At 40.3% G+C, this 26,935-nt stretch overlaps 1 protein-coding gene across 4 annotated transcripts in view; it reads right to left on the bottom strand.

Annotated features, from left to right (window-relative positions):
• The window catches only part of SCAMP1 (secretory carrier membrane protein 1), a 149,929-nt gene that overhangs the window by 24,925 nt on the left and 98,069 nt on the right, over positions 1–26,935 (bottom strand). For 3 of the 4 annotated variants that reach the window (XM_044925458.2, XM_044925457.2, XM_025296368.3), the window contains exons 8-9: positions 26,352–26,469; positions 2,868–3,018 (exon numbers count right to left, since the gene is read on the bottom strand). In XM_044925458.2, coding sequence (XP_044781393.1) covers positions 2,868–3,018; positions 26,352–26,469 — 269 coding nt within the window. Of the gene's footprint in view, positions 1–153; positions 3,019–26,351; positions 26,470–26,935 lie in introns of those variants that run through there. The other variant, XM_006068945.4, reaches the window with a different exon arrangement.

Raw genomic sequence — 26,935 nt, forward strand, 5'->3', positions numbered from 1 at the left:
TCATGTTCCACTACCTACAAAGGTCTAAAGCAACAGAAAAACTGTCATGTCGTTTTAAAAAATCAAATGTGGTATTTCTATATACATTGAGTCCTCTGTATAATTATTGCCTCTGAAGTGCTAATACAGTATTTAAAATTACACAAACAAACATCCAGTAAACAGCATTTTATTTTATGACACTCTGTGTTAATACAATAAATATACAAAACTTCCAAACCACCGAAAACATGCAACAGTAGAGGGACAGATGGAGGGCATTTATAGAGAACCATGACAATCACCATAATGGCAGCGCAATATTACTCATTGACAAAATATACAGACATCCTTAGATAAATAATCCAAGTTCCAAATTAAACACCACTGAGCAATGATCTTCCAGTGTTCAAACTTTCGTTTGAAATAAAATAGCCAAAACAATACTACAAACTGAAAACTGACGTGGCTCCTTACAACGTGAAGACCACTTCATGATTGTGATACTGGGTAACACTAATATTAAATACAAACCACTAACAAATGCCAATCTTCTACTGAGTGCAAATGTGACTATTTACTAATAATTGTTAAGAGAATAGAGATTATAAGAATTAAAAACTCCTCTACCTTATCAAACTGTTAAGCAGTGCCATCGTTTTAATGCACATTTATGTTTTTAAAAAACATTTTTCTCTTTATAAGCTTGTATTAACCCAAATAACTGGAATTTAAAACAACACTTCCACCATCCAAACAAAAAAAAAAGGTACTGTTGGTTGTAATTATTCTTTGCTACTTAGCAATAGAGGATTTCTACAGAACAGAGAGAAGCATTCATAGTTCTTCAAGAAAAGTATTGATATCTCAGTATTCTTCAAAAGTCTCTATGATAAAGTTTTCATCTGTAGTTTAAGGAGAAACAAAAGGAACTTGAAAGATAATGACAGACCTAAGTGCTTTTGTTGTATTTTGTGGTTAATGTTTTGAATATTTGTAAAATCCACGCTCAACAAAGCATACTGATGAAACGTTTTTCAGTAAGATTATAGGCCCTAAAAAACTTGAATGGGCTTATTTGGTTGAGAAAGTAGGTAGAGATTATCACTGATCAGAAATATTCATAAAAACAGCTTTAAATTCATACTCTGAATCCTATTTTCATCAGAATAAAAGAAATATCTTCCAAGTATATTACTTCAACAAAGCCCCAAATAAATCAAACGTAAACACCATCTGGATGAATCTGAGTTATATCTAGCATCACACAAAGCTTCTTTCATAAATAGGAGAATTTACCTTCCTACCTCTAGGATGAAACTCATTTTAACTCCAAATTTGGGGGGAAGAATAAAAATGATTTAACCATTTACACCCAGCTGATTTTTTAGTATCAAATAATATAATCCAACAGACTACCCTTCCTTAAAATCAAATTGCATACAACATACTCATTATTCTGCAATCTGAGGTCTGCTAATGACTTCCAAAACAACAGTACTATGACTTTACAAGTGCTCTCTTTGAGGCATTTAATCAGTTATTAAAAATGATTCAAAGTTTCAATCCAAGTATACTATAAGAATGAAGTCCTGTGCTGGATAGTAACAATTTTAACATGATTATGTTCATAATTAATGCATCAACTATATCTGTATTTTCTTGCTTGGTTCAAGTTAAATGTTTTATTTTTTCTATTGCTATAGATTTTAGTGTGTTCAGTGTGTCTCAAAAATTCAAAGACTGAGGTGCATTAGGGATTCAAGTATAGTGAAGTATCAGGGTCTTTTTAATGCCAACTAGACATGAGAGGCTAAAAAAAATAGTATCTTAAATACTGTTATGTTCTTTTAGGACATGGAGTCAGGCTAGACTTTAACACCTCTGTTAAAAAGTACACAAGCATACCCCAAAAGAGAGCTGCCCAACACAAGCTCAGTTCAATTAAAAAGAGTAGCCACAAGAATATACCAAAGTTTCCAAACAGTAATATTTTACTATGGCATGAATACTGAAAATTAAAAACAAAAAGGTATTATCATCACTACATCCTATTCCACCAATTATCTACTTTTTTTGGATAATGCACTGCATATTATATTATATCTTCATATTACATCCCAGTACATTTTTATTTAAAAGAAAGTATTATAGAAAATCATTTCTATGATTCTATAAACAAGTCCCCAATCCTACAACCATAAGCAGTGCATAACCCAAAATACTAATTCTTTTAAGAAACATGGTCTCCATGCAAGATCAGAGATTGATTATCAAAATATCAACTACTCTAAATAAAGAAAATAAAAAGATAAAATTTACATTATCTGCTTTGAAAAGCACAGGCTCTTCACTGGTGACTGACACCGCTAAAAAGCAAGCCAATTTAAAAGTCCCTAAATTTCAGGTGTCCTATTTCTTTCAATATAAATAAGGAAAAGGAATGAAGCATTGCTTTACTGCTCCAATGTGTAATTTTTATGTCTAGGATTCTGCACGGAAGGACCGCAGCAAGTACCAAGTGCATTTTCTAGGAGGTGCCATGTGAATTTCTAGGAGGTGCCATGTGAATTTCTAGGAGGTGCCATGTGAATTTCAGTGTGCCACCACTGAAATGATTCGCCGAATATTCATCCCCCAAAAATATGGAGAATGTTTATTTTGTATGTAATATTTTTTCTGCAAGGGGCACTGAACTATTGAGAAACTGTCAGGTAAATAATAAGACGAGGAAGTTTTTCTGGTTTTAGCCCATGCACAAGAGATTAGGAAATATACGTGCTGTGTGTTTGGAACAAAAAAAAAATGTATAGAATACAGTAACTAGAGAAAAAAGTACAATCAAAAGGTAACAGTGCGTTGTCGGAAGACTCTCTAAATTTGGTTACCCTTAAACGCATTCTGAGCTGCACTGCTCGCTGCAGTTGAAGCTGCGTTTGCGGCCGCGGTCTGGACAGTTTTGTTGGACATCACACCTGTTGCAAACTCCTGTTGGGCCTTCTCAAAACTAGCACCTGTTGTGCGATACAGTCCATGTACCTAAGGAGGCACAAAAAAGTGGGAGAAGATGAGCGGTAATCTTACATGTTCTTTAGCAACAGCTCTTCAATTCGTCTCAACATGACTCAGAGATACAAAGAATAGATGCGAGGCAGGAGTCCTAAGATCAAGGACATCAGCCCCAACACTGGAACACAACACTGCATGTAAATATTTTCTTAAACCAGATTTTTCCTTTTTATCTGCAATGCAGAAGAGATAATTATGCCTATGCCAAACCAAGAATAATTTTTAAAAACAGCTTAACCAAAAGCAAAAAGCTATGCTTTCCACTGTACCAAGTTAAGATATTTACAGCCTTAAAAAGACTGGTTTAAACCTAACAAATCCCTTAGGATTATACAGTGGAAATGGCAAATAGATTCAAGGGATTAGATCTGATAAGAGTACCTGAATAACTATAGCTGGAGGTTGTACAGCAGGCAAAGATGAAAACCATCCCCAAGAAAAAGAAATTTAAAAGGCAAACTGGTTGTCTGAGAAGGCCTTACAAACAGCTATGAAAAGAAGAGAAGTGAAAGGCAAAAGGCAAAAGGAAAGGTATACACTTCCGAATGCAAAGTTCCAATTAGGAAGAAGAGATAAGAAAGCAGTCCTAAGTCAACAATGTAAAGAAATAGAGGAAAACAATAGAATGGGAAAGACTAGAGATCTCGTCAAGAAAATCAGAGATACCAAGGGAACTTTTCATGCAAAGACCGGCACAATAAAGGACAGAAATGATACTAACAAAAGCAGAAGATATTAAGAGGTGGAAAGAATATACAGAAGAACTATACGAAAATGATATTACTGACCCAGATAACCACAATGGTGTGATCACTCACCTAGAGCCAGACATCCTGGAGTGTGAAGTCAAATGGGCCTTAAGAAGCATCACTACAAACCAAGCTAGTGGAGGTGATAGAATTTCAGTTGAGCTATTTTAAATCCTAAAAGATGATGCTGTGAAAGTGTTGCACTCAAGATGCCAGTAAATTTGGAAAACTCAGCAGTGGCCACAGGACTGGAAAAGGTCAGTTTTCATTTCAATACCAAAGAAGGGCAATGTCAAAGAATGTTCAAACTACTGCACCATTGCACTCATTTCACATGCTAGCAAGGTCATGCTCAAAATCCTTCAAGTTCAGTTCACTTCAGTCGCTCAGTCATGTCCGACTCTTTGCAACCCCATGGACTGCGGTACGCCAGGCCTCCCTGTCCATCACCAACTCCCAGAGTTTACTCAAACTCATGTCCACTGAGTCAGGGATGCCATCCAACCATCTCATCCTCTGTCGTCCCATTTTCCTCCCACCTTCAATCTTTCCCAGCATCAGGGTCTTTTCCAATGAGTCAGTTCTTCACATCACATGGCCAAGGTATTGGAATTTCAGCTTCAGGATCAGTTCTTCTGATGAATATTCAGGGCTGAGTTCCTTCAGGATGGACTGGTTGGATCTCCTTGCTGTCCAAGGAACTCTCAAGAGTCTTCTCCAACACCACAGTTCAAAAGCATCAATTCTTTGGTGCTCAAATTTCTTTATAGTCCAACTCTCACATCCATACATGACTACTGGAAAAATCATAGCTTTGACTAGATGAACCTTTGTTGGCAAAAAAAATATCTCTGCTTTTTAATAAGCTGTCAAGGTTGATCATAACTTTTCTTGCAAGGAACAAGCATCTTTTAATTTCATGGCTGCAGTCACCATCTGCAGTGAGTTTGGAGCCCAAAATAATAAAGTCTCTCACTGTTTCCATCGTTTCCCCATCTATTTGCCATTAAGAGATGGGATGGATGCCATGATCTTAGTTTTCTGAATGTTGAGCTTTAAGCCAGCTTTTTCCCTCTCCTCTTTCACTTTCATCAAGAGGCTCTTTAGTTCTTCTCTTTCTGCCATAAGGGTAGTGTCATCTGCATATCTGAGGTTATTGATATTTCTCCCAGCAATCTTGATTCCAGCTTATGCTTCATCCAGTCCAGCATTTCTCATGATGTACTCTGCATATAAGCTAAAGAAGCAGGGTGACAACAGCCTTGACGTACTCCTTTCCAGATCTGGAACCAGTATGTTGTTCCATGTTCAGTTCTAACTGATGTTTCTTGACCTGTATACAGATTTCACAGCAGGCAGGTCAGGTGGTCTGGTATTCCCATCTCTTTCAGAATTGTCCACAATTTGTTGTGATCCACACAGTCAAAGACTTTGGCATAGTTAATAAAACAGAAGTAGATGTTTTTCTGGAACTCTCTCACTTTTTCAGTGATCCAACAGATGCTGGCAATTTGATCTATGGTTCCGCTGCCTTTGCTAAATTGAGCTTGAACATCTGGAAGTCCACGGTTCACATACTGTTGGAGCCTACCTTGGAGAATTTTGAGCATTACTTTGCTAGCATGTGAGATGAGTGCAATTGTGCAGTAGTTTGAGCATTCTGTGGCATTGCCTTTCTTTGGGATTGGAATGAAAACTGACCTTTTCCAGTCCTGTGGCCACTGCTGAGTTTTCCAAATTTGCTGGCATATTGAGTGCAGCACTTTCACAGCATCATCTTTGAGGATTTAAAATAGCTCAATTGGAATTCCATCACTTCCACTAGCTTTGTTCATAGTGATGCTTTCTAAGGCCCACTTGACTTCACATTCCAAGATGTCTGGCTCTAGGTGAGTGATCACACCACTGTGGTTATCTGGGTCATTAAGATCATTTTCGTATAGTTCTTCTGTGTATTCTATCCACCTCTTCTTAATATCTTCTGCTTTTGTTAGTATCATTTCTGTCCTTTATTGTGCCCATCTTTGCATGAAAATTTCCCTTGGTATCTCTAATTTTCTTGATGAGATCTCTAGTCTTTCCCATTCTATTGTTTTCCTCTATTTGTTCACACTGATCACTGAGGAAAGCTTTCTTACCTCTCCTTGCTATTCTCTGGAATTCTGCATTCAATGTGGTATATCTTTCCTTTTCTCCTTTGCCTTTCGCTTCTCTTCTTTTCATAGCTGTTTGTAAGGCCTCCTCAGACAACCATTTTGCCTTTTTGCATTTCCTTTTCTTGGGAATGGTCTCAATCACTGCCTTCTGTACAATGTCACAAACTTCTGTCCATAGTTCTTCAGGCACTCTAACAGATCTAATCCCTTGAATCTATTTATCAATCCACTGTAAAGTTGTAAGGGATTTGATTTAGGTCATACTTAAATGGCCTAGTGGTTTTCCCTACTTTCTTCAATTTAAGTTTGAATTTGGCAATGAGAAGTTCATGATCTGAGCCACAGTCAGCTCCCGAATTGTTTTTGCTGACTGTATAGTTTCTCCATCTTTGCCTGCAAAGAATATAATCAATTTGATTTTGATGTTGACCATCTGGTGATGTCCATGTGTAGACTCTTGTGTTGTTGGAACAGGGTGTTTGCTATGACCAGTGTGTTCTCTTGGCAAAACTCTGCTAGCCTTTGCCCTTCTTTATTCTATACTTCAAGGCCAAATTTGCCTGTTACTGCAGGTATTTCTTGACTTTCTACTTTTGCATTCCGGTCCCCTATAATGAAAAGGACGTCTTTTTTGGGTGTTAGTTCTAGAATGTCTTGTAGGTCTTCATGCTGCTGCTGCTGCTGCTAAGTTGCTACAGTCGTGTCCGACTCTGTGTGACCCCATAGACGGCAGCCCACCAGGCTCCTCCATCCACAGGATTTTCCAGGCAAGAGTACTGGAGTGGGGTGCCATTGCCTTCTCTAGTAGGTCTTCATAGGACCGTTCAATTTCAGCTTCTTCCTCATTACTGGTTAGGGCGTAGGCTTGGATTATTGTGAAACTGAATGGTTTGCCTTGGAAATGAACTGAGATCATTCTGTCATTTTTGAGACTGAATCCAAGTACTGCATTTCGGACTCTTGCTGACTACGATGGCTACTCCATTTCTTCTAAGGGATTCTTGCCCACAGAAGTAGATATAATGGTCTTCTGAGTTACATTCACACATTCCAGTCCATCTTAGTTCGCTGATTCCTAAAATGTGTATGTTCACTCTTGCCATCTCCTGTTTGACCACTTCCAATTTGCCTTGATTCATGAACCTAACATTCCAGGTTCCTATGCAATATTGCTCTTAACAGCATCGGACTTTACTTCCATCACCACACATCCACAACTGGGTGTTGTTTTTGCTTTGGCTCCATCTCTTTATTCTTTCTGGAGTTAGTTCTCCACTGATCTCCAGTTGCATATTGGACACCTACCAACCTGTGGAGTTCATCTTTCAGTGTCCTATCTTTTTGCCTTTTTATACTGTTCATGGGGTTCTCAAGGCAAGAATAGTGAAGTGGTTTGCCATTCCCTTCTCCAGTGGACCACGTTTTGTCAAAACTTTCCACCATGACCCGTCTGTCTTGGGTGGCCCTAAACGGCATGGCTCATATTTTCACTGAGTTAGACAAGGCTGCTGTCCATGTGATCAGATTGATTAGTTTTCCATGACTGTGGTGTTCAGTCTGTCTGCTGCAAAATTGCATTTAGAACCAAACCCCATACTTGCCAGAGACGCTTGGAGAGCTCAAACATAACTTGTGTGCACCAGGACCCAGAGACCCCGCAGAGACTGAGACAGAACTGTGTTTGGGTGTCTCCTGAGGAGCTATGAGTTCGCAGTGGACTGCTGCTGCAGGGGCAGGGGCTTTGGGTGCAGAAGACCTGGGTATGGCATAAGCCCTCTTGGAGGAGGTCACCATTAACCCACCACAGAGCTGCCAGAACTTATATAGAACTGGGGAAACAGACTCTTGGAGGGCACAAACAGAACCCTGTGTGCACCAGGACCCAGGAGAAAGGAGCAGTGACCCCACAAGAGACTGACCCAGGCTTGCCCGTGAGGGTCCAGGAGTCTCCGGCAGAGGCGTGGGTTGGTGGTGGCCTGCTGCAGGGTTGGAGGCACCGAGGGTAGCAGTGTGTGCCTGGGACCTTTTGAAGGAGGTTATCTTCATTACCTCCACCATAGTTTGGCCTCAGGTCAAATAACAGGGAAGGAACACAGCCCTTCCGTTCAACAGAAAATTGATTAAAGATTTATTGAGCATGGCCCCACCCATCAGAACAAGACCCAGTTTCCCACTCTGTCAGTCACTCCCATGAGGAAGCTTCCATAAGCCTCTTATCCTTCTCCATCAGAGGGCAGACAGACTGAAAACCACAATCACAGAAAACTAACCAATCCTTCAAGTTAGGCTTCAACAGTACGTGAACTGAAAATTTCCAGATGTACAAGCTGGATTTAGAAAAGGCAGAGGAACCAGAGATCAAATTGCCAACATTCGTTGGATAATAGAAAAAGCAAGAGAATTCCAGAAAAACATCTACTTTCACTTTACTGACTACAGTAAAGCCTCTGACTGTGCGGAATGCAACAAACTGTGGAAAATTCTTTAAGAGATGGGAATACCAGACCACTTTACCTGCCTCCTGAGAAACCTATATGCAGGTCAAGAAGCAACAGTTAAAACCCAACATGGAACAACAGACTGGTTCAAAATTAGGAAAGAAGTGTGTCAAGGCTGTATATTGTCACCCCATTTATTTAACTTATATGCAGAGTACATCATGCGAAATGCCAGGCTGGATGAATCACAAGCTGAAATCAAGACTGTCAGGAGAAATATCAATAACCTCAGACATGCAGATGACACCACTCATGGCAGAAAGTGAAGAGGAACTAAAGAGGCTCTTAATGAGGATGTAAGAGGAGAGTGAAAATGCTAGCTTAAAATTCAACATTCAAAAAGCTAGGATCATGGCATCCAGTTCCATCACTTCATGGCAAATAGATGGGGAAACAATGGAAACAGTGAGAGACTATACTTTCTTGGGCTCCAAAATCCCTGTGGCCTGTGACTGTAGCCATGAAATTCAAAGATGCTTGCTCCTTGGAAGCAAAGTTAAGACAAACCTAGATAAAAAGCAGAGACATTACTTCACCAGCAAAGGTCTATACAGTCAAAGCTATGGTTTTTCCAGTAGTCACATATGGATGTGAGAGTTAGACTATAAAGAAAGCTGAGCGCCGAAGAATTGATGCTTTTGAACTGTGGTGTTGGAGACGACTCTTGAGAGTCCCTTGGACTGCAAGGAGATCCAACCAGTCCATCCTAAAGGAACTCAGTCCTGAATATTCATTGGAAAGACTGAAGCTGAAACTCCAATACTTTGGCCACCTGATGGAAAGAACTGACACATTGACAAAGATCCTGATGCTGGGAAAGATTGAAGGCAGGAGGAAAAGGGGATGACAGAGGATGAGATGGTTGGATGGCATCACTGACTCAAGGGACATGAGTTTGAGCTAACTCCAGGAGATAGGGAAGGACAGGGAAGCCTGGCATGCTGCAGTCCATGAGGTCACAAAGAGCCAGACACGACTGTGCAACTGAACAACAAACAACATAACAAGAGACACTCCGACTTAAATACATGAACTTACTACCCAAGACAACGCCAAGAAAACAATACCTTACCTATTTCTATGTTGTCTACATATACACCACTGACCCTATATATCAAATTGTATCATTTTATCATTTAATGTACCACGCAATATGTATATCCTTAAAGATACTTGTGCTATTCACTCTGTACACTATTTAACATTTTGTGTATGGTCAGGTCTTAAAGGATTTAAGAGGAAATACTTCTGAGAACTATCTGTCCATACTGATTCTTCACTCAAATCTTAGATTCTTACAAGCAGGGTTCAAAAATACTCTATTAGCATCTCTTTCTAAGATGCAATAAACTACGAAGCACATCAATCCATAACATCACCCACTCAATCTAACACAAATTTGAGAAAGGAAATAACAACAAAACATTTTAGGACAAATATTTATTTATTACATGGCTACAAACTTGGGGGGAAGAAAGATGAGACAGAAAAGTGAACTCGTAATTACACTGCCTTGTGATTAAGGCCTAAATTAGAAGCCTGACTAGAATGTCATCAAAGCAGGTTTGGAGGATGGGGGCAGTGCACCCAAGTCAGCCCTTTCTCCAAGCTCAGAGACATAGGAACTGGTAATTGTGGCTAAGTGCAGAGTGAGGGAAAGGCAAAGGAGTCAAATGCTTTCAGGTTAAGCTTAGATACTGAGACATTGTTTCAAGAGGAGAGAGGACAGGTTGTTTTAGTAGGGAGAGCACACGCTAAGTTCTAAGCATTCATCCATTGCACAAATGTTTATGGAATACCTACTCTGAGACTGCCATGGCAGACAGGTGAAAATCTGGTTGGAAGCTAGACAGAAATGGACTAGGGACAGGGACCTGGAAACCAATGGCACATAAATGGTAGCTGCAACTCTGACGTCAGCTAACTGCACATGGTGCGAGAGCACAGAAAGCAGAAACAAAAGGAAATCAAGTACCGAGGCCTGTTAAGGCACCTATATTTAAGACATACTCATAACAACAACAAATGATTGAGAGAGGAATGAGAAAAACCAGGGATCTTTTCACAGACGCCAAGGGAAGAAAGCAGTTAAGGAATGAAGAGCCATTATGGGAATAATGGGGTAAAAGCCCCCAGTTCTTCTGATACAGTAGCGTAAGCAAATGCCATATTACTATGGATCAAAGTACTAAAGGGTCAGGGAGAAAAAGAGCACTCAAATACCTATACGGTTGAATCTTAAAATTCTTTTAGTACCAAGGCAGTATCATAAATATGGCACTATTTTTATTCCTTTCCCAACCAAGTTTTTTTTATAAAAAATATATGTGCAGATAAATTACTACACCTATGTTCGAGCAATTTATCTCATAACAAGTACATATAATTACCTCCTACAAATTAAATGTATTACAGAAATCTAATAAACCTTTTTTACTTATCTGTCTTTCCCCTTTACCCTCCCCCCGTCCCCCTCAATTTATGGGCATGTAATTAACAAACATTTGTTCTAACTTGCTTATTCCTTTTTTAAAATTTATATTAAATTGAGTGGCTGATATTATATCCTAGTGGACTTTATGGTTTAATTACTTAAAATGTAACTCATAGCCCCACAGAGCAGAGAGGGAAAAGAGAGGTAGGAATAACACATTTTTCAATGATCTGTATTTGTACAGACCCAGGGAGCCACCTAGAGGGAAAACAGTACCTATGTATCGTGCACAATGATCAAATACTGGTTTAATCCACGATATCCATGTGAAAGGGTGATTCCTCATTTCAGTGTCCCAGCAAAATGGGCTACTTACAAGGCTCAACATTGCAAAAAGCTTACCATTTCCCTGTTATGTTTCAGTGAAACCTATTAATAACATACTCCTTAAGAAATCGGGAATACAGTTTTAAGGTAAAGCAATGTAATTAAAAACAAAAACTGAACAACTGAAATACTTGCTATTTCTTCTGCTTATGAGAACTGCACTAAACTACATATTTCGTCCTAGGAGTATCACAGAAAAGACACTAGATTTTATATCTACTGATTCCACTACTTTCTACAGGGCTGGACACCACTGAAAACCTCAAGTTAACTTCCAATACAACAAAGAATACTTCTTATCTCTCAGAGTTTTCCTGAGGATCAAATGAGAACACGCTAGATGAGTAAAACTCAAAGTAAACTTTAAAATGTCTGCCAAAGTGCCACATTCATGCTAAGTCGCTTCAGTTGTGTCCGACTCTTTTTGGACTGTAGCCTACCAAGCTCCTCTCTCTGTCCATGGCATTCTCTGGAGTGGGTTGCCATGCCCTCCTCCAGGGAATCTTCCCGACCCAGGGATCAAACTCGTGTCTCTTACATCTCCTGCATTGGCAGGTCGGTTCTTTACACACTAGTGTCATCTGAGAAGTCCAACATGTGAGACACAACTCCAGAAAGAATTCTGCATCCCTCATTTATCTTCAAAAATACCTTAGTGTACAACATGGTTGAATGACACACAAAATATTATATACCGTGGAAATTTAAAAATCATGGTACTTTATTTAAACAAAACAATTCACGTGTATTATTTCCATTAAAGCTTCTGGAACACCATGTCAAGAAACTACTTCTTGGGTGGCAGAGAAGGAAAATGCTGAGCTCATCTTCTCCCACAGGTGAACCCACCTTAAAGCTACTTACAGACCAACTATTAATGAGAAATACCTGAAGACTAGCAGACAAGATCTACTAAAAGTAAAGCTATAAAGAAGGAAGCAAATGAAGATGGTAATAGAGGCACAGATGCAGTACAGTCAAGGCCTAACACCCTGGGTGGGTGACCTGTCAACGGGAGGATAATTAGAATCACAGAGATTCTCCCTGAGAAGTGAGGTGGTCCAGTCCCACACTGGGTTCCTGGTCAGGGAAGGTGAGCCCCCAGAGCTTCTGGTTTTGAAGGCCAGCAAGGCTTGCTTTCTGAGGAGCCAGAGGGCTGCAGGAAACAGAGCTGCTGATGTTGTTGTTCAGTCCTGCTCAGTCGTGTCTGATTCTTTACGACCCCATGGACTGCAGCCTGCCAGGCTTCCCTGTCCCTCACTATCCTATCTTCTGGAATTTGCTCAAATTCAGGTCCACAGAATCACTAATGTTATCTAACCATCTCATCCTCTGCCACTCCCTTCTTTTGACTTCAATCTTTCCAAGCATCAGGGTCTTTTCCAATGAGTCAGCTCTTTGCATCAGGTGGCCAAGGTACTGGAGCTTCAGCTTCAGGATCAGTCATTTCAGTGAATATTCAGGGTTGATTTCCTTTAGGATTGATTGGTTTGATCTCCTTGCTGTTCAAGGGACTCTCAAGTGTCTTCTCCAGCACCACAATTTGAAAGCATCAATTCTTCGGTGCTCAGCCTTCTTTATGGTCCAACTCTCACATCCATACATGACTACTGGAAAAACCAAAACTTTTGACTAGACAGACCTTTGTTGGCAAAGTAATGTCTCTGCTTTTTAATAAGCTGTCTAGGTTGGTCATAGCTTTTCTTTCAAGGAGCAAGCGTCTGAATTTCATGGCTGAAGTCACCATCTGCAGTGATTCTGGAGTTCAAGAAAACAAAATCTCTTACAGCTTTCACTTTTTCCCCTTCTATTTGCCATGAAGTGATGGGACTGGATGTCATGAGCTTAGTTTCCTGAATGTTGAATTTTAAGCCAGCTTTTTCACTCTCCTCTTTCATCCTCACTAAGAGGCTCTTTAGTTCCCTTTCACTTTCTGCCTTTAGAGTAGTATCATCTGCATATCTGAGATTGGTGATTGCTCTCCCAGCAAAGACTTCGCTCTTAAAGGGCTCACACAAAATGCCACCTGGTTTGAGACCCAGGGCAGAAGAAGTCATCTGAAAAGAGCCTGGGTGGGACCCACTTGGAGAGCCTCCTGGAGACAAAGAGGCAACTGGAACTCACCTCGGGGACACAGATGCTGGTGGCAGCCAATTTGGGGAACTTGTGCCACCACGAGGACACTGGTAATAGAAAATGCCAGTTTGGAATCTTCCTTCTTGCTTATCAGGGCTGGGACCTGACCCCACACACAAACCTGTCAGCACCAGAATGAGGGCACCTCAGGCCAAGCTTCTAAGAGGTGGACCCAGCCTAACGCACCACCAGGCCAGAAGCCACAGACTCCTCTGAGCCCCCAGCTAACTCAGGACCCAGCCCCACAAACCCCTGGTTAACATCAACCCCCAGATCTCCACAGCCATGCAGTCAAAGACCCCAGAGCTTGAGTCCATCCTCCACTGACACAGCGCTAGCCCTGGGACCCCCCGTATCCTGGCCCCATCCACAAACAGGCTGACTCTAGGTTTAGGATGCCCTTGTTCTGCAGTCAAAGACCTAGGACCCGCCTACATTCACAAGTGGGCCAGCACCAGCCCCAAGACTCAGACTTACGCAGCAAAGGGCAGTCACCAGACCTGGGAGTCCTTGGGCCCCAATCCCACCCAAAAGAGGGCCAACACCAGCTTCTGAACACTATGCACCTGGCAAACAGCTATGTCAGAAACTGGCCCCATCCAGCAGAAGGCCAACATGGGATCTCGGACACCCAGCATACAAACCAGCCACCATGACACACAACTCTACCCAACAGAGGGCCAGCACGAGCCCTGGGACCCCCGGGGCTTTGTAATCAGCCACCGCATGACACAGCCTGGCCCACCAGTGGCTGACAGCCTCTACACAAGGCAAGGCATAGCAACCAACCAGACTGAGGGCCGGCCATGTCTGCCAGACTGCCCACAGTAGTCAGTATGCAACAATGAACGGGCCCATGCAACCTCCACAGGGGGCAACCCCAGATCACGTAGCTCTGGGGATCAGAGGGGAGTGCACCGCTGGGACATGTAGGGTGTGTCCTACTTAACACCACTTCTCTAAGATCAGGAAATGTAACAAACCTACCAAATACAGAGAAATGAAGACAGTACCTGAGCCAAAATGAGGTAATGGAGGAATATGTTTCAATAATATGATAAAACCCCAAAGGAAGAAATAAGTAAAGTGGAGAAAGGCAATCTACACAAAAAATAATTTAAGGTAATGATCATAATAAAGAATGCAGGACAGTGATAAGATTAACAAAGAGTTAGAAAGTACAAAGAGTAATCAAACAGAGCTGGAGATACAGTAACTGAAATTAAAACTACACTACAAGGGATGAATAGTAGGTTAGATGATGCGGGGAACAAATCAGAGACACGAAGAGAGAGCAGTGGAATCACTCAAACAGAACAGAAAAAAAAAAAGAATTTAAAAAAATGAGGACAGTTAAAAGATCTTGAAATCAATATCAAACATGCTAACATTCACTTCATAGAGGTCCCTTTCACAGAAGGTAAAAAGAAAAAAAGGGGGCAGAGCACATATTTGAAGACATAATAGCTGAAAACTTCCCTTCTCTGGGAAAGGAAACAGACATCTAGGTCAAAGCACAGAGAACCCCAAAAAGGATCAACCTAAAGAGGACTAGGAAGACACACTGTAATTAAAATAGCAAAAGTCAAGATAAAACAGAGTATTAAAAGCAACAAGGGAAAAGAAACAAGTTACATACAAGGAAACTCCCATAAGGCTTTCAGCTTCCTTTTTAAGAGAAACTCTACAGGGTGGAGGGAACAGCACAGCACATTTAAAGTGATGAATGGACAAACCTGCAGCTAAGACGGCGCACCAAGGGTTTCCTCCCCATTTGAAGGAGAGACCAAAAGTTTTACAGACACGCAAAAGCTGAAAGAATTCAACACCACAAAACCAGATTTATAAGAAATGTCAGAGACTTCTCAAAGTAGAAAAAGCCACTACTAGAAATATGAAAATTACAAAAGGAAAAATCTCACTGGCAAAGACAAGCATAATGGTAGTAAATTAACCACATATACAGCCAGTAAAGCTTAAAAGACAAAAGCAGAAAAATTATCTATATCCACAACCATTAGCTAAGGAATACACGAAATAAGATGTAAAATATGATGTAAATGTGATGGATTGGAAGAGTAAAATTTCAGAGTTAAAATGTGTTCAAACTTATATAGATTGCTATATATAAACCTCTTAGTAACAACAAACCAAAAGTGTGTAATTGATACACACATGAAAGACAGAAAGGAATTCAAATATAACACTAAAGATGGTCATCAAATCACAAAGGAAGAGAGCAAAGGAAAGAAATAAATTACAAAAATTATTCAGAAAAACAACGAACACAATGCCAATAAGAACATACCTATCAGTAATTATATTAAACATAAATAGACTAAATGGTCCAATCAGAAGACAGAGCAGCTGACTGAATACAAAAATAAGACTCATATATGTTCCGTCTACAAGAGAGTCACTTTAGACCTAAAGTAACACACATGGACTGAAAGTGAGGAGATGGAAAAAGGTATTCCTTGCAAACAAAAGCGGAAAAGTTGGAGGAGCAATACTTGTATCAGACAGAACAGATGGTAAAACAAACAGTAACAAAAGACAAAAAAGGACATTACATAATGATCAAGAGTTCAATCCAGAAACAGATATAACAGTGGGAAATATACATGCACACAACATAGGAGCCTAAATATGCAAAGTACTACAATGTGAGAGACCTGGGTTCGATCCCTGGGTTGGGAAGATTCCCTGGAGGAGGAAATGGCAACCCACTCCAGTACTTTTGCCTTGAAAATCCCATGGACGGAGGAGCTTGGTGCAGGCTACTATCCATGGGGTCGCAAAGAGTCGGGCACGATGGAGTGACTTCACTTTCACGTACAGCACTAACACACATAAAGAGAAATTTGACATCAACCCAATATTAGGAGCAAACTTAAACACCCTACTTACATCAATGGACAGAAAATCAATAACGTAACACTGGCCTTAACACAATGGGCCAAATGAAGTTAATAAATATATAGAAAGGATTCTATCCAAAGTATCAGAATCACATTCTTTTCAAATGCACTAGGAACATTCTCCAGGATAGTTCACGTTAGGTTATAAAGCAAGTCACAATAAACTTAAGAAAGCTGGACTCTTATCAAGCGTCTTTTCTGACCACAATGCTGTAAGACTAGACACCAACTACAAGGATAAAATGCAAAAAACCACAAACACATGGAGACTAAACAATATGCTACTAAACAAACAATGGGCCACTGAAGAAATCAAAGACAAAATTTAAAAAACAGCTGAAGAAACAGGAAACCACTATGATTCAAAATTTATAGGAAGCAGCAAAAGAAGTTTTGAAGAGTGAAGTTTATAGTGATATGTCTTAGATAAGAAAACTGGTGATATCAAGGGAATATTTCATGCAAGGATGGGACAATAAAGGGCAGAAAGAGTAAGGACCTAACAAAAGCAGAAAAGAAGAAGAAGTGGCGAGAATACAACAGAACTGTACAAAAAAAGGTCTTACTGACTCAGATAACCACAGTGGTGTGGTTACTCACCTAGAGCCAGACATCCTGGAATACTAAGTCAAGTGGGCCTTAGGAAGCATTACTACGAACAAAGCTAGTGGAGGTGATGGAATTCCAGTTGAGCTATTTCAAATCCTAAAAGATGATGCTGTGAAACTGCTGCACTCAATATGCCAGCAAATTTGGAAAACTCATCCGTGGCCACAGGACTGGAAAAGGTTAGTTTTCATTCCAATCCCAAAGAAGGTCAATTCCAGAGAATGTATAAACTACCATACAGTTGCTCTCATTTCACATGCTAGCAAGGTAATGCTCAAAATCCTTCAAGCTAGGCTTCAGCAGAATGTGAACTGAGAACTTCCAGATGTTCAAGCTGGATTTAGAAAAGTCAGAGGACCCAGAGATCAAATTGCCAACATTCACTGGATTGTAGAAAAAGCAAGAGAAATCCAGAAAAACATCCACTTCTACGTTACTGACTACTCTACAGCTTTTGAGTGTGTGGATCACAATAAACTCTGGAAAATTCTTTAAGAAATGGGAATACTGCAAGGAGATCAAACCAGTCAACCCTAAAGGAAATCAACCCTGAATATTCATTGGAAGGACGGATGCTAAAGCTAAAGCTCTAATACTTCAGCCACCTGATGCAGAGCTGACTCACTGAAAAAGACCCAGATGCTGGGAAAAACTGAAGACAGAAGGAAAAGGGGGTGGCAGAGGATGCGACAGTTAATAGCACCACTGACACAATGGACATGAATTTGGGCATACTCCAGGAGATGGCGGAGCACAGAGGAGCCTGGTGGGCTGCAGTCAATGGGGTCATGAAGAGTTGGACACAACTTAGTAACTGAACAATAACAAACAACAGAAAACAAAAGAGTATCTCCAAAACAGACATTTTTGTATAGAAAAAAATTAAATGCTTTAAAAACTTATTTTTTAAAGAAATGAAATAACCTTTTCTAAAATTCTTCTGAAGTACAAAAAGTGACTGTTAACAATCATTTTATTAATATGGATGAGGTACATTAACAATGGAAGAAATAACCATTCAAAACTAGGGCCCAAAGGAAATACAAATAATGTTTTATGTATTTATCTCTTCCACACTAAATTATTCTAGCTTTTATATCAATTAAAGGATATTTTGTATTCCCTTAATATACAATCTCCTATGACTCATCCATTTGTTATTTGACCCATAACTAGTATTTAATGTGTCTTGGGGTGTTTCGCCTTGGGTTTATCCTGTTTGGGACTCTCTGGGTTTCTTGGACTTGGGTGATTATTTCCTTCCCCATTTTAGGGAAGTTTTCAACTATTATCTCCTCAAGTATTTTCTCATGGTCTTTCTTTTTGTCTTCTTCTTCTGGGACCCCTATGATTCGAATGTTGTAGCGTTTAATATTGTCCTGGAGGTCTCTGAGATTGTCCTCAGTTCTTTTAATTCATTTTTCTTTTTTCCTCTCTGATTCATTTATTTCTACCATTCTATCTTCTACTTCACTAATCCTATCTTCTGCCTCTGTTATTCTACTATTTGTTGCCTCCAGAGTGTTTTTAATTTCACTTATTGCATTATTCATTATATATTGACTCTTTTTGATTTCTTCTAGGTCCTTGTTAAATCTTTCTTGCATGTTCTCAATCCTTGTCTCCAGGCTATTTATCTGTGATTCCATTTGGATTTCAAGATTTTGGATCAATTTCACTATCATTATTCGGAATTCTTTATCAGGTAGATTCCCTATCTCTTCCTCTTTGGTTTGGTTTGGTTTGGTGGGCATTTATCCTGTTCCGTTATCTGCTGGGTATTCCTCTGTCTCTTCATCTTGTTTAAATTGCTGATTTTGGGGTGTCCTTTCTGTATTCTGGCAGTTTGTGGAGTTCTCTTTATTGTGGCGTTTCCTCGCTGTGTGTGGGTTTGTACAGGTGCCTTGTCAAGGTTTCCTGGTTAGGGAAGCTTGTGTCGGTGTTCTGGTGGGTGGAGCTGTATTTCTTCTCTCTGGAGTGCAATGAAATGTCCAGTAATGAGTTATGGGATGTCTATGGTTTTGGGGTGACTTCGGGCTGCCTGTATCTTGGAGCTCAGGGCTGTGTTCCTTTATTGCTGGAGAATTTGCTTGGTATGTCTTGCCCTGGAACTTGTTGGCCCTTGTGTGGTGCTTGGTTTCAGTGTAGGTACGGAGGCGTGTGATGAGCTCCTGTCAATTAATGTTCCTTGGAGTCAGGAGTTCCCTGGAGTCAGGGTTTGGACTTAAGCCTCCTGCTTCCAGTTATTGGTCTTATTTTTACAGTAGTTTCAAAACTTCTCCTTCTATACAGCACCATTGATAAAACATCTATGTTAAAGATGAAAAGTTTCTCTCCTTTCAAAGACTTAGGTTGTTTTTCTGGGTGCCTGATGTCTTCTGCCGGCATTCAGAAGTTGTTTTGTGGAATTTACTCGGCGTTTAATTGTTCTTTTGATGAATTTGTGGGGGAGAAAGTGTTCTCCCCATCCTACTCCTCCGCCATCTTGGCTCCTCCCCCAAACGTATTCTTTTTAATGGCTGAGTAATACTCCTTATGGCAGACCGTGAAGAGGAACTAAAAAGCCTCTTGATGAAGGTGAAACTGGAGAGTGAAAAAGTTGGCTTAAAGCTCAACATTCAGAAAACTAAGATCATGGCATCTGGTCCCATCACTTCATGGGAAATAGACGGGGAAACAGTGGAAACAGTGTCAGACTTTATTTTTTGGGGCTCCAAAATCACTGCAGATGGTGACTGCAGCCACGAAATTAAAAGACGCTTATTCCTTGGAAGGAAAGTTATGACCAACCTAGATAGCATATTCAAAAGCAGAGACATTACTTTGCCAACAAAGGTCCGTCTAGTCAAGGCTATGGTTTTTCCAGTGGTTTTGTATGGATGTGAGGGTTGGACTGTGAAGACAGCCGAGTGGCGAAGAATTGATGTCTTTGAACTGTGGTGTTGGAGAAGACTCTTGAGAGTCCCTTGGACTGCAAGGAGATCCAACCAATCCATTCGGAAGGACATCAGCCCTGGGATTTCTTTGGAAGGAATGATGCTAAAGCTGAAACTCCAGTACTTTCACCACCTCATGCGAAGAGTTGACTCATTGGAAAAGCCTCTGATGCTGGGAGGGATTGGGGGCAGGAGGAGAAGGGGACGACAGAGGATGAGATGGCTGGATGGCATCACTGAGTCGATGGACGTGAGTCTGAGTGAACTCCGGGAGTTCGTGATGGACAGGGAGGCCTGGCGTGCTGCGATTCATGGGGTCGCAACGAGTCGGACACGACTGAGCGACTGAACTGAACTTAACTGAATACTCCATTGTGTATATGTACCACAGCTTTCTTATCCATTCATCTGCTGATGGACATCTAGGTTGCTTCTATGTCCTGGCTATTATAAACAGTGCTGCGATGAACATTGGGGTACACATGTCTCTTTCAATTCTGGTTTCCTTGGTGCGTATGCCCATCAGTGGGATTGCTGGGTCATAAGGCAGTTCTATTTCCAGTTTTTTAAGGAATCTCCACACTGTTCTCCATAGTGGCTGTACTAGTTTGCATTCCCATCAACAGTGTAAGAGGGTTCCCTTTTCTCCACACCCTCTCTAGCATTTATTGCTTGTAGACTTTTAGATTGCAGCCATTCTGACTGGTGTGAAATGGTACCTCATTGTGGTTTTGATTTGCATTTCTCTGATAATGAGTGATGTTGTACAGAACAGTCTTTTGGACTCTGTGGGAGAGGGAGAGGGTAGGATGATTTGGGAGAATGGCATTGAAACATGTATAATATCATATATGAAACGAATCGCCAGTCCAGGTTCGAAGCATGATACTGGTTGCTTGGGGCTGGTGCACTGGGATGACCCAGAGGGATGGTACGGGGAGGGAGGTAGGAGGGGCGTTCAGGATGGGGAGCACGTGTATACCTGTGGCAGATTCATGTTGATGTATGGCAAAACCAATACAATATTGTAATTAGCCTCCAATTAAAATAAATAAATTTATATTTAAAAAAAAAAGAAACTAACTGTTCTAGAGCCAAAACAGTGTGCATAGATAACTTTAGAGGGCATTAACTGCTTATGAAAAGCCTGACCCCTAGTGGTTATAAACTATGGCCACATACCCCCTCAAAGGACTTTTTTCTTTTAAAAGACACAGTGTGGGAATGCAGTCAATAATAAACTGTCTTTGTATCATGACAGATGGCAGTTAGACTTCTCGCGATGATCATTTTGACACATACAGAAATACCGGATCACCATGTTGTGCACCAGAAACACAGAGTGCTGCAGGTCAACTATACTTCAAAACCAACTCACTCATAGAAAAAGATGTCAAATCTGAGGTTATATGGGCAGGGCGGCGGGGGGACTGGATGATTCAATCCCCCCTTCAAAAGGTACCAATTTCAAGTTATAACATATGTAAGTACTAGAGATGTAAGTACAACATGGAAAGTATACCGTCAAGGCTGTATATTGTCACCCTGCGTATTTAACTTTTATGCAGAGTACATCATGAGAAACACTGGGCTGGAAGACGCACAAGCTGGAATCAAGATTGCTGGGAGAAATATTAATAACCTCAGATATACAGATGGCACCACCCTTATGGCAGAAAGTGAAGAGGAACTAAAAAGCCTCTTGATGAAGGTGAAAGAGGAGAGTGAAAAAGTTGGCTTAAAGCTCAACATTCAGAAAACTAAGATCATGGCATCTGGTCCCATCACTTCATGGCAAATAGATGGGAAAAGAGTGGCTAACTTTATTTTGGGGGGCTCCAAAATCACTGCAGATGGTGATTGCAGCCATGAAATTAAAAGATGCTTACTTCTTGGAAGGAAAGTTATGACCAACCTAGACAGCTTATTAAAAAGCAGAGACATTACTTTGCCAACAAAGGTCCATCTAGTCAAGGCTATGGTTTTTCCAGTGGTCATGTATGGATGTGAGAGTTGGTCTCTAAAGAAAGCTGAGCGCCGAAAAATTGATGCTTTTGAACTGTCGTGCTGGAGAAGACTCTTGAGAGTCTCTTGGACTGCAAGGAGATCCAACCAGTCCATCCTAAAGGAGATCAGTCCTTGCTGTTCACTGGAAGGACTGATGTTGAAGCTGAAACTCCAATACTTTGGCCACCTGATGCAAAGAGCTGACTCATTTGAAAACTCCCTGATGCTGGGAAAGATTGAGGACAAGAGGAGAAGGGGATGACAGAGGATGAGATGGTTGGATGGCATCACCAACTCAATGGACATGAGTTTGGGTAAATTCTGGGAGTTGGTGATGGACAGGGAGGCCTGGCATGCTGCGTGCGGTTCATGGGGTTGCAAGGAGTCGGACACAACTGAGCGACTGAACTGAACTGTATATTATATATGAAAACTGTTGAGAGTAAATCCTAAGAGCTCTCATCACAAGGGAAAATCTTTAAAGTTTTTTACTTTGTACCCATATAAGATGATGGATGCTTGCTATACTTATTAAATCATTTCATGATATATGTAAGTGTGCTGTACCATGCTTACATATATGCATATATATGTATATGTAAGTGTACAAACCATTATGCTGTACACCTTAAACTTACATAAAGCTGTATGTCATTTATATCTCAATGAAACTGAAAGGGAAGGAAAAAACAGTAAGTTTTGAGCAAGCATGGAAAAGAAAATAAAAAGAAAAATCAGGTGTTTTCATTGGCTCTCAACTGCTATTAAATTAAGAGAAATTCTTGCCATTACAAATAAGAAATCTGGCCAAACTATATTTTAACATACATTATCTCCATTTATTATACTTCATAAAATCATCTCATTTAAATTCCTTATTTTACAAAGAATATGAAACTGGAACCAGGTCTTGAAAGAGCGCTTATAAGTCTTCCATAGACAGAGCAGCCCAGAGGTCAAGTATGATGCACAAAACTGAGGCAAAGGAATGTCCATGACGGACTGAAGAAGCCGAGCAGCACCACACGTGGAGTAGAAAGCCCAGCTCCAGCAGCGCTGTGAAAGGCACCCCAGCCCCATGACCACAACCACCACCATCTCATTTCCCAGCAGGAGGTTCACTTTCAAAAAGCTTCAGAGTGCTGGTTTTGTTTGGGATTTTTTTTTAATAGATTAATATAGTAACTATACAAAAAGTGAACTGAAGGAAGTGGGGTATGAGTTATTTGTAAAAACAATTTCTGGGTTAGCTGAGATTGGAAATAGAAAAGAAGAGAGAAAGATGGAGCAGACACTAAGACAGTTTCTAAGAAAGTGACTAGAAAAGTCATGCAAGCACTGACAAAGAACTGACGTAAGTGTTAAATGCAATCACGTGAGAAAGCACTCAGCATCACTCATTCACAGTTGGTACTTAATAAATTTTCTTTTTAAAACACTGCTTGAGATAAATTTGCATACTATACAGTTCAGCTTTGTAAAGTATACCATTCAGTGGTTTTCAGTATATTCAGTGTTGTGAATATATGTGTGTATACACACAATCTAATTTTAGAACATTTTCATCACCTCCAAAAAAGAAATTCTATAACCGTCTGAGGGACAGGGAAGCCTGGCGTGCTGCAGTCCATGGGGTCGCGAGGAGCCAGACACAACTTGGCGACTGAACAATACCTATTTGCCGTCACCCTCCAGCCCGCCCCTAGACAGTTCACGAAAATGGAATCATGCAATATGTGGTGCTAACAAATGTTTCTTTGAATATGAATCGGAACTTCTGGAAGTTCTGCTAGTTCTGAAAAGAGGATGAGTTTATGGTGCATTACTGTGAGACAATGACACCAGTCAACCAGAGCAGGGCAACAGTCACCTGAAGATGCCACTGAACGGCTGGGTAAAGCACTCTTCCAACTCCAAGACCCGAGTCCATGCAGGCGGGGAAGAGACTGAAACACGCAGAAGGCTGAAATCCCCAAGGGAAAAAAGCCTGCACAGCAAAAGCACAAAGAGCAGAGAACTGACTGCACTGAAGACGACTTTTACTTATGAGCGGAATGAAGAAATGGAGGAGGAAGACTAGTCTCAGAGGCAGGAGAATCAGGACGTAATTAAGAAGGCTGAGGAAGAGGGGCCACCTGCAACACAGAAGGCTTCCGGGTCCAAGGAGGAGGAAAATGCAATTAGTAACTTCAGAAAGCAGAGTTTCAGTAGTCATGCGTATGTATGTCTAAAAGGAAGTAAAAGCTTAAAATGTAGGAAAATATGGACAGGAAGAATATAGAATAAGTTTCACCGTTTTGAGAAGGATTAAAGGCAAACACAAGCCAAATATTGGAGAAGGAAATGGCAACCCACTCCAGTGTTCTTGCCTGGAGAATCCCAGGGACGGCGGGCCCTGGTGGGCTTCCGTCTATGGGGTTGCACCGAGTCGGACACGATGGAAGCGACTTAGCAGCAGCAGTAGCAGCAAGCCAAATAGTTCAAGAATTCAGTTTTCCTAATTATAAGGTACAGTTATTTCTATGCAATCCTTGTATATATTCTAAGTTACTAGATAGTAAATTAAAGGGAAAAAAAAAAGTTGTTTTAATGTGAAACACACCAAAAAGTATCATTTTAAAACATAGGTGTTATTCACAAGGTTTCTATACCATGTTGGAACATGTGGAATCTAGGAAAATGGTACAGATGAACCAATTTCCAGGGTGGGAATAGAGATGCAGAGGTAGAGAAGGGACATGTGGACGCAGTGGGGGAAGGGGAGCGTGGGACAAACTGGGAAATTGGGACTGACATGTATACAACACCACGTGTAAAACACACAGCTAGTGGGAAGCTGGTGTATAGCACAGGGAGCTCAGCTTGGTGCTCTGTGATGACCTAGAGGGGTGGGAGGAAGGTCCAAGAGCGAGGGGATATATGTATACATAGAGCTGATTCACTTCCCTGTATACCAGAAACTAACACAACAGTGTAAACATTATACACCAATAAAAAGTAAAAATATATATTAATATATATCTAATGAATTAGATAACATAATAATATAGCAAGGAGATCAAACCAGTCAATCCTAAAGGAAATCAGTCCTGAATATTCTTTGGAAGGACTAATGCTAAAGCTGAAACTCCAATACTTTGGCCACCTGATGCAAAGAACTGACTCATTGGTAAAGACCCTGATGATGGGAAAGATTGAAGGCAGGAGGAGAAGGGGACGACAGAGGAGGAGATGGTTGGATGGCATCACCAACTCGATGGACATGAGTTTGAGTAAGCTCCAGGAGTTGGTGATGGACAGGGAAGCCTGGCGAGGTGCAGTCCATGGGGTCGAAAAGAGTCGGACACAACTGAGCAACTGAACTGAATTACATATCTAAAACACAGTAAAACTTCATATAAAATAAAAACATTTATTTTTTTTCCCCTACCCTATGTAATCATTTTTTAAGGCAATGAAAACAGCCATGGGAATTCTATAGGAGGAAACAGTCATCCTTCAGTATTTCTGGGGTATTGGTTCCATGATATCCCTTACCCTCACATCCAAGGGTACCAAAATCTGAGGATGTTCTCAAGTCCCCTATACGAAGTGGGGCAGTATTTGCATATAACCTATGCACATCTTTCCTGTATGTATACTTGAAATCACCTCTAGATTACTTATATACTCTAATACAATGTAAATAGCTATTAAACCAATTAGGTAGTATGTAAACAGCTGCCGATGTGGAGCAACTTCAAGTTTTGCTTTTTGGAACTTCCTGGAATTTTTTCCTCTAATATTTTCAATTCACAGTTACTCAAATTAGAGGATATGGAACCTGTGGATATAGAGGGCCAACTGTATAGCTAATTGGGATTTTTACTAAAACCAAAATTCAATCTGCATTTCAGCCTGAATCTGTTACCAGCTCATATACTCTTAGGTAAAATAATTTAGCATTTTCAAATTTTAAATACAAATAAAACGTATGCACTACACACAGAATGGTTACTTCTATTTATTAACTGAGCTAGAATGCCATATTCAAAAAAAGAAATCAGAATACACAGAAAGATAACAAGTTTTTAAAATGAGGTTGATTCTTCAATCAATAAAAGAAGGTTTCCGTTAATAAAATTTTAAAATACTCCTTTTTTAAAGCAAGTTTAAAATGTGATGCCATTTTCTAAAATTTATCTATGCATAACCTTTTTGTTTTGGCCTCACCATTTAGCACACAGCATCTTCCTCAAGCAGGGATTGAACCCACGCCCCCTGCACTAGGAGCACAGTCTTAACCACGGGACCACCAGGGAAGCCCAGTCTATACATAACTTTTAATTGTGAAAAGTAATCTTCAGAGAGCAAACTTGCATAAGAACAACAATGAAATGACTTGCGAGTACACTAAATTAACAAGATGGGAACATGAGAACCGAATATCAGGTTCACTAAAAAAATTTACAGACATAAAACTTCACTCACCTTTTTAAACATAACTAGTGAGATGACTGCTGATGCTGTGAAAAGTGCTGCTATGATAACCATCATGATTCCAACAGGAATACTTTTGTTGAGACCAGTAAGGGATGAAATCCAACCACTATGAAATTTTAAAAAAGTATAATCAGGCAAATAAGTTAACACACAATTTTAAAAACAATCACATAATAACTAACACATATTCAGCTTTTAGGAGCCAGGCAACATTTTAGTTCTCTGTATGCATTAACTCATTTAATTCTCACAACAACCCCCCCCCCATGATATATGTTATATTTAATCCCTATTTCACAGATGAGAAACTGAGTCACCAAGATTATTCAGTAACTTGCCCAAGACCACACAGCTAATAAAAACAGCATAGTCTGAATTCAAACCTAAGCACCAAAATCCAGAGCCTTAAAGATGAACACAAGATTTTACATTTTTTAAACCTATGAGTTCATAATTTTTTTTTAACTTTAAATTGTTTAATTATGTAAGAAAATATTTGAGAACCACATATTCAACAAACAGCTAGTATTCAAAATATATAAAGTGAAGTTGTGTCTGACTCTTTGCGACCA

This window comes from Bubalus bubalis, chromosome 11 (genome assembly GCF_019923935.1).
Source record: "Bubalus bubalis isolate 160015118507 breed Murrah chromosome 11, NDDB_SH_1, whole genome shotgun sequence".
In the NCBI taxonomy this organism is placed as follows: Eukaryota; Metazoa; Chordata; class Mammalia; order Artiodactyla; family Bovidae; genus Bubalus; species Bubalus bubalis.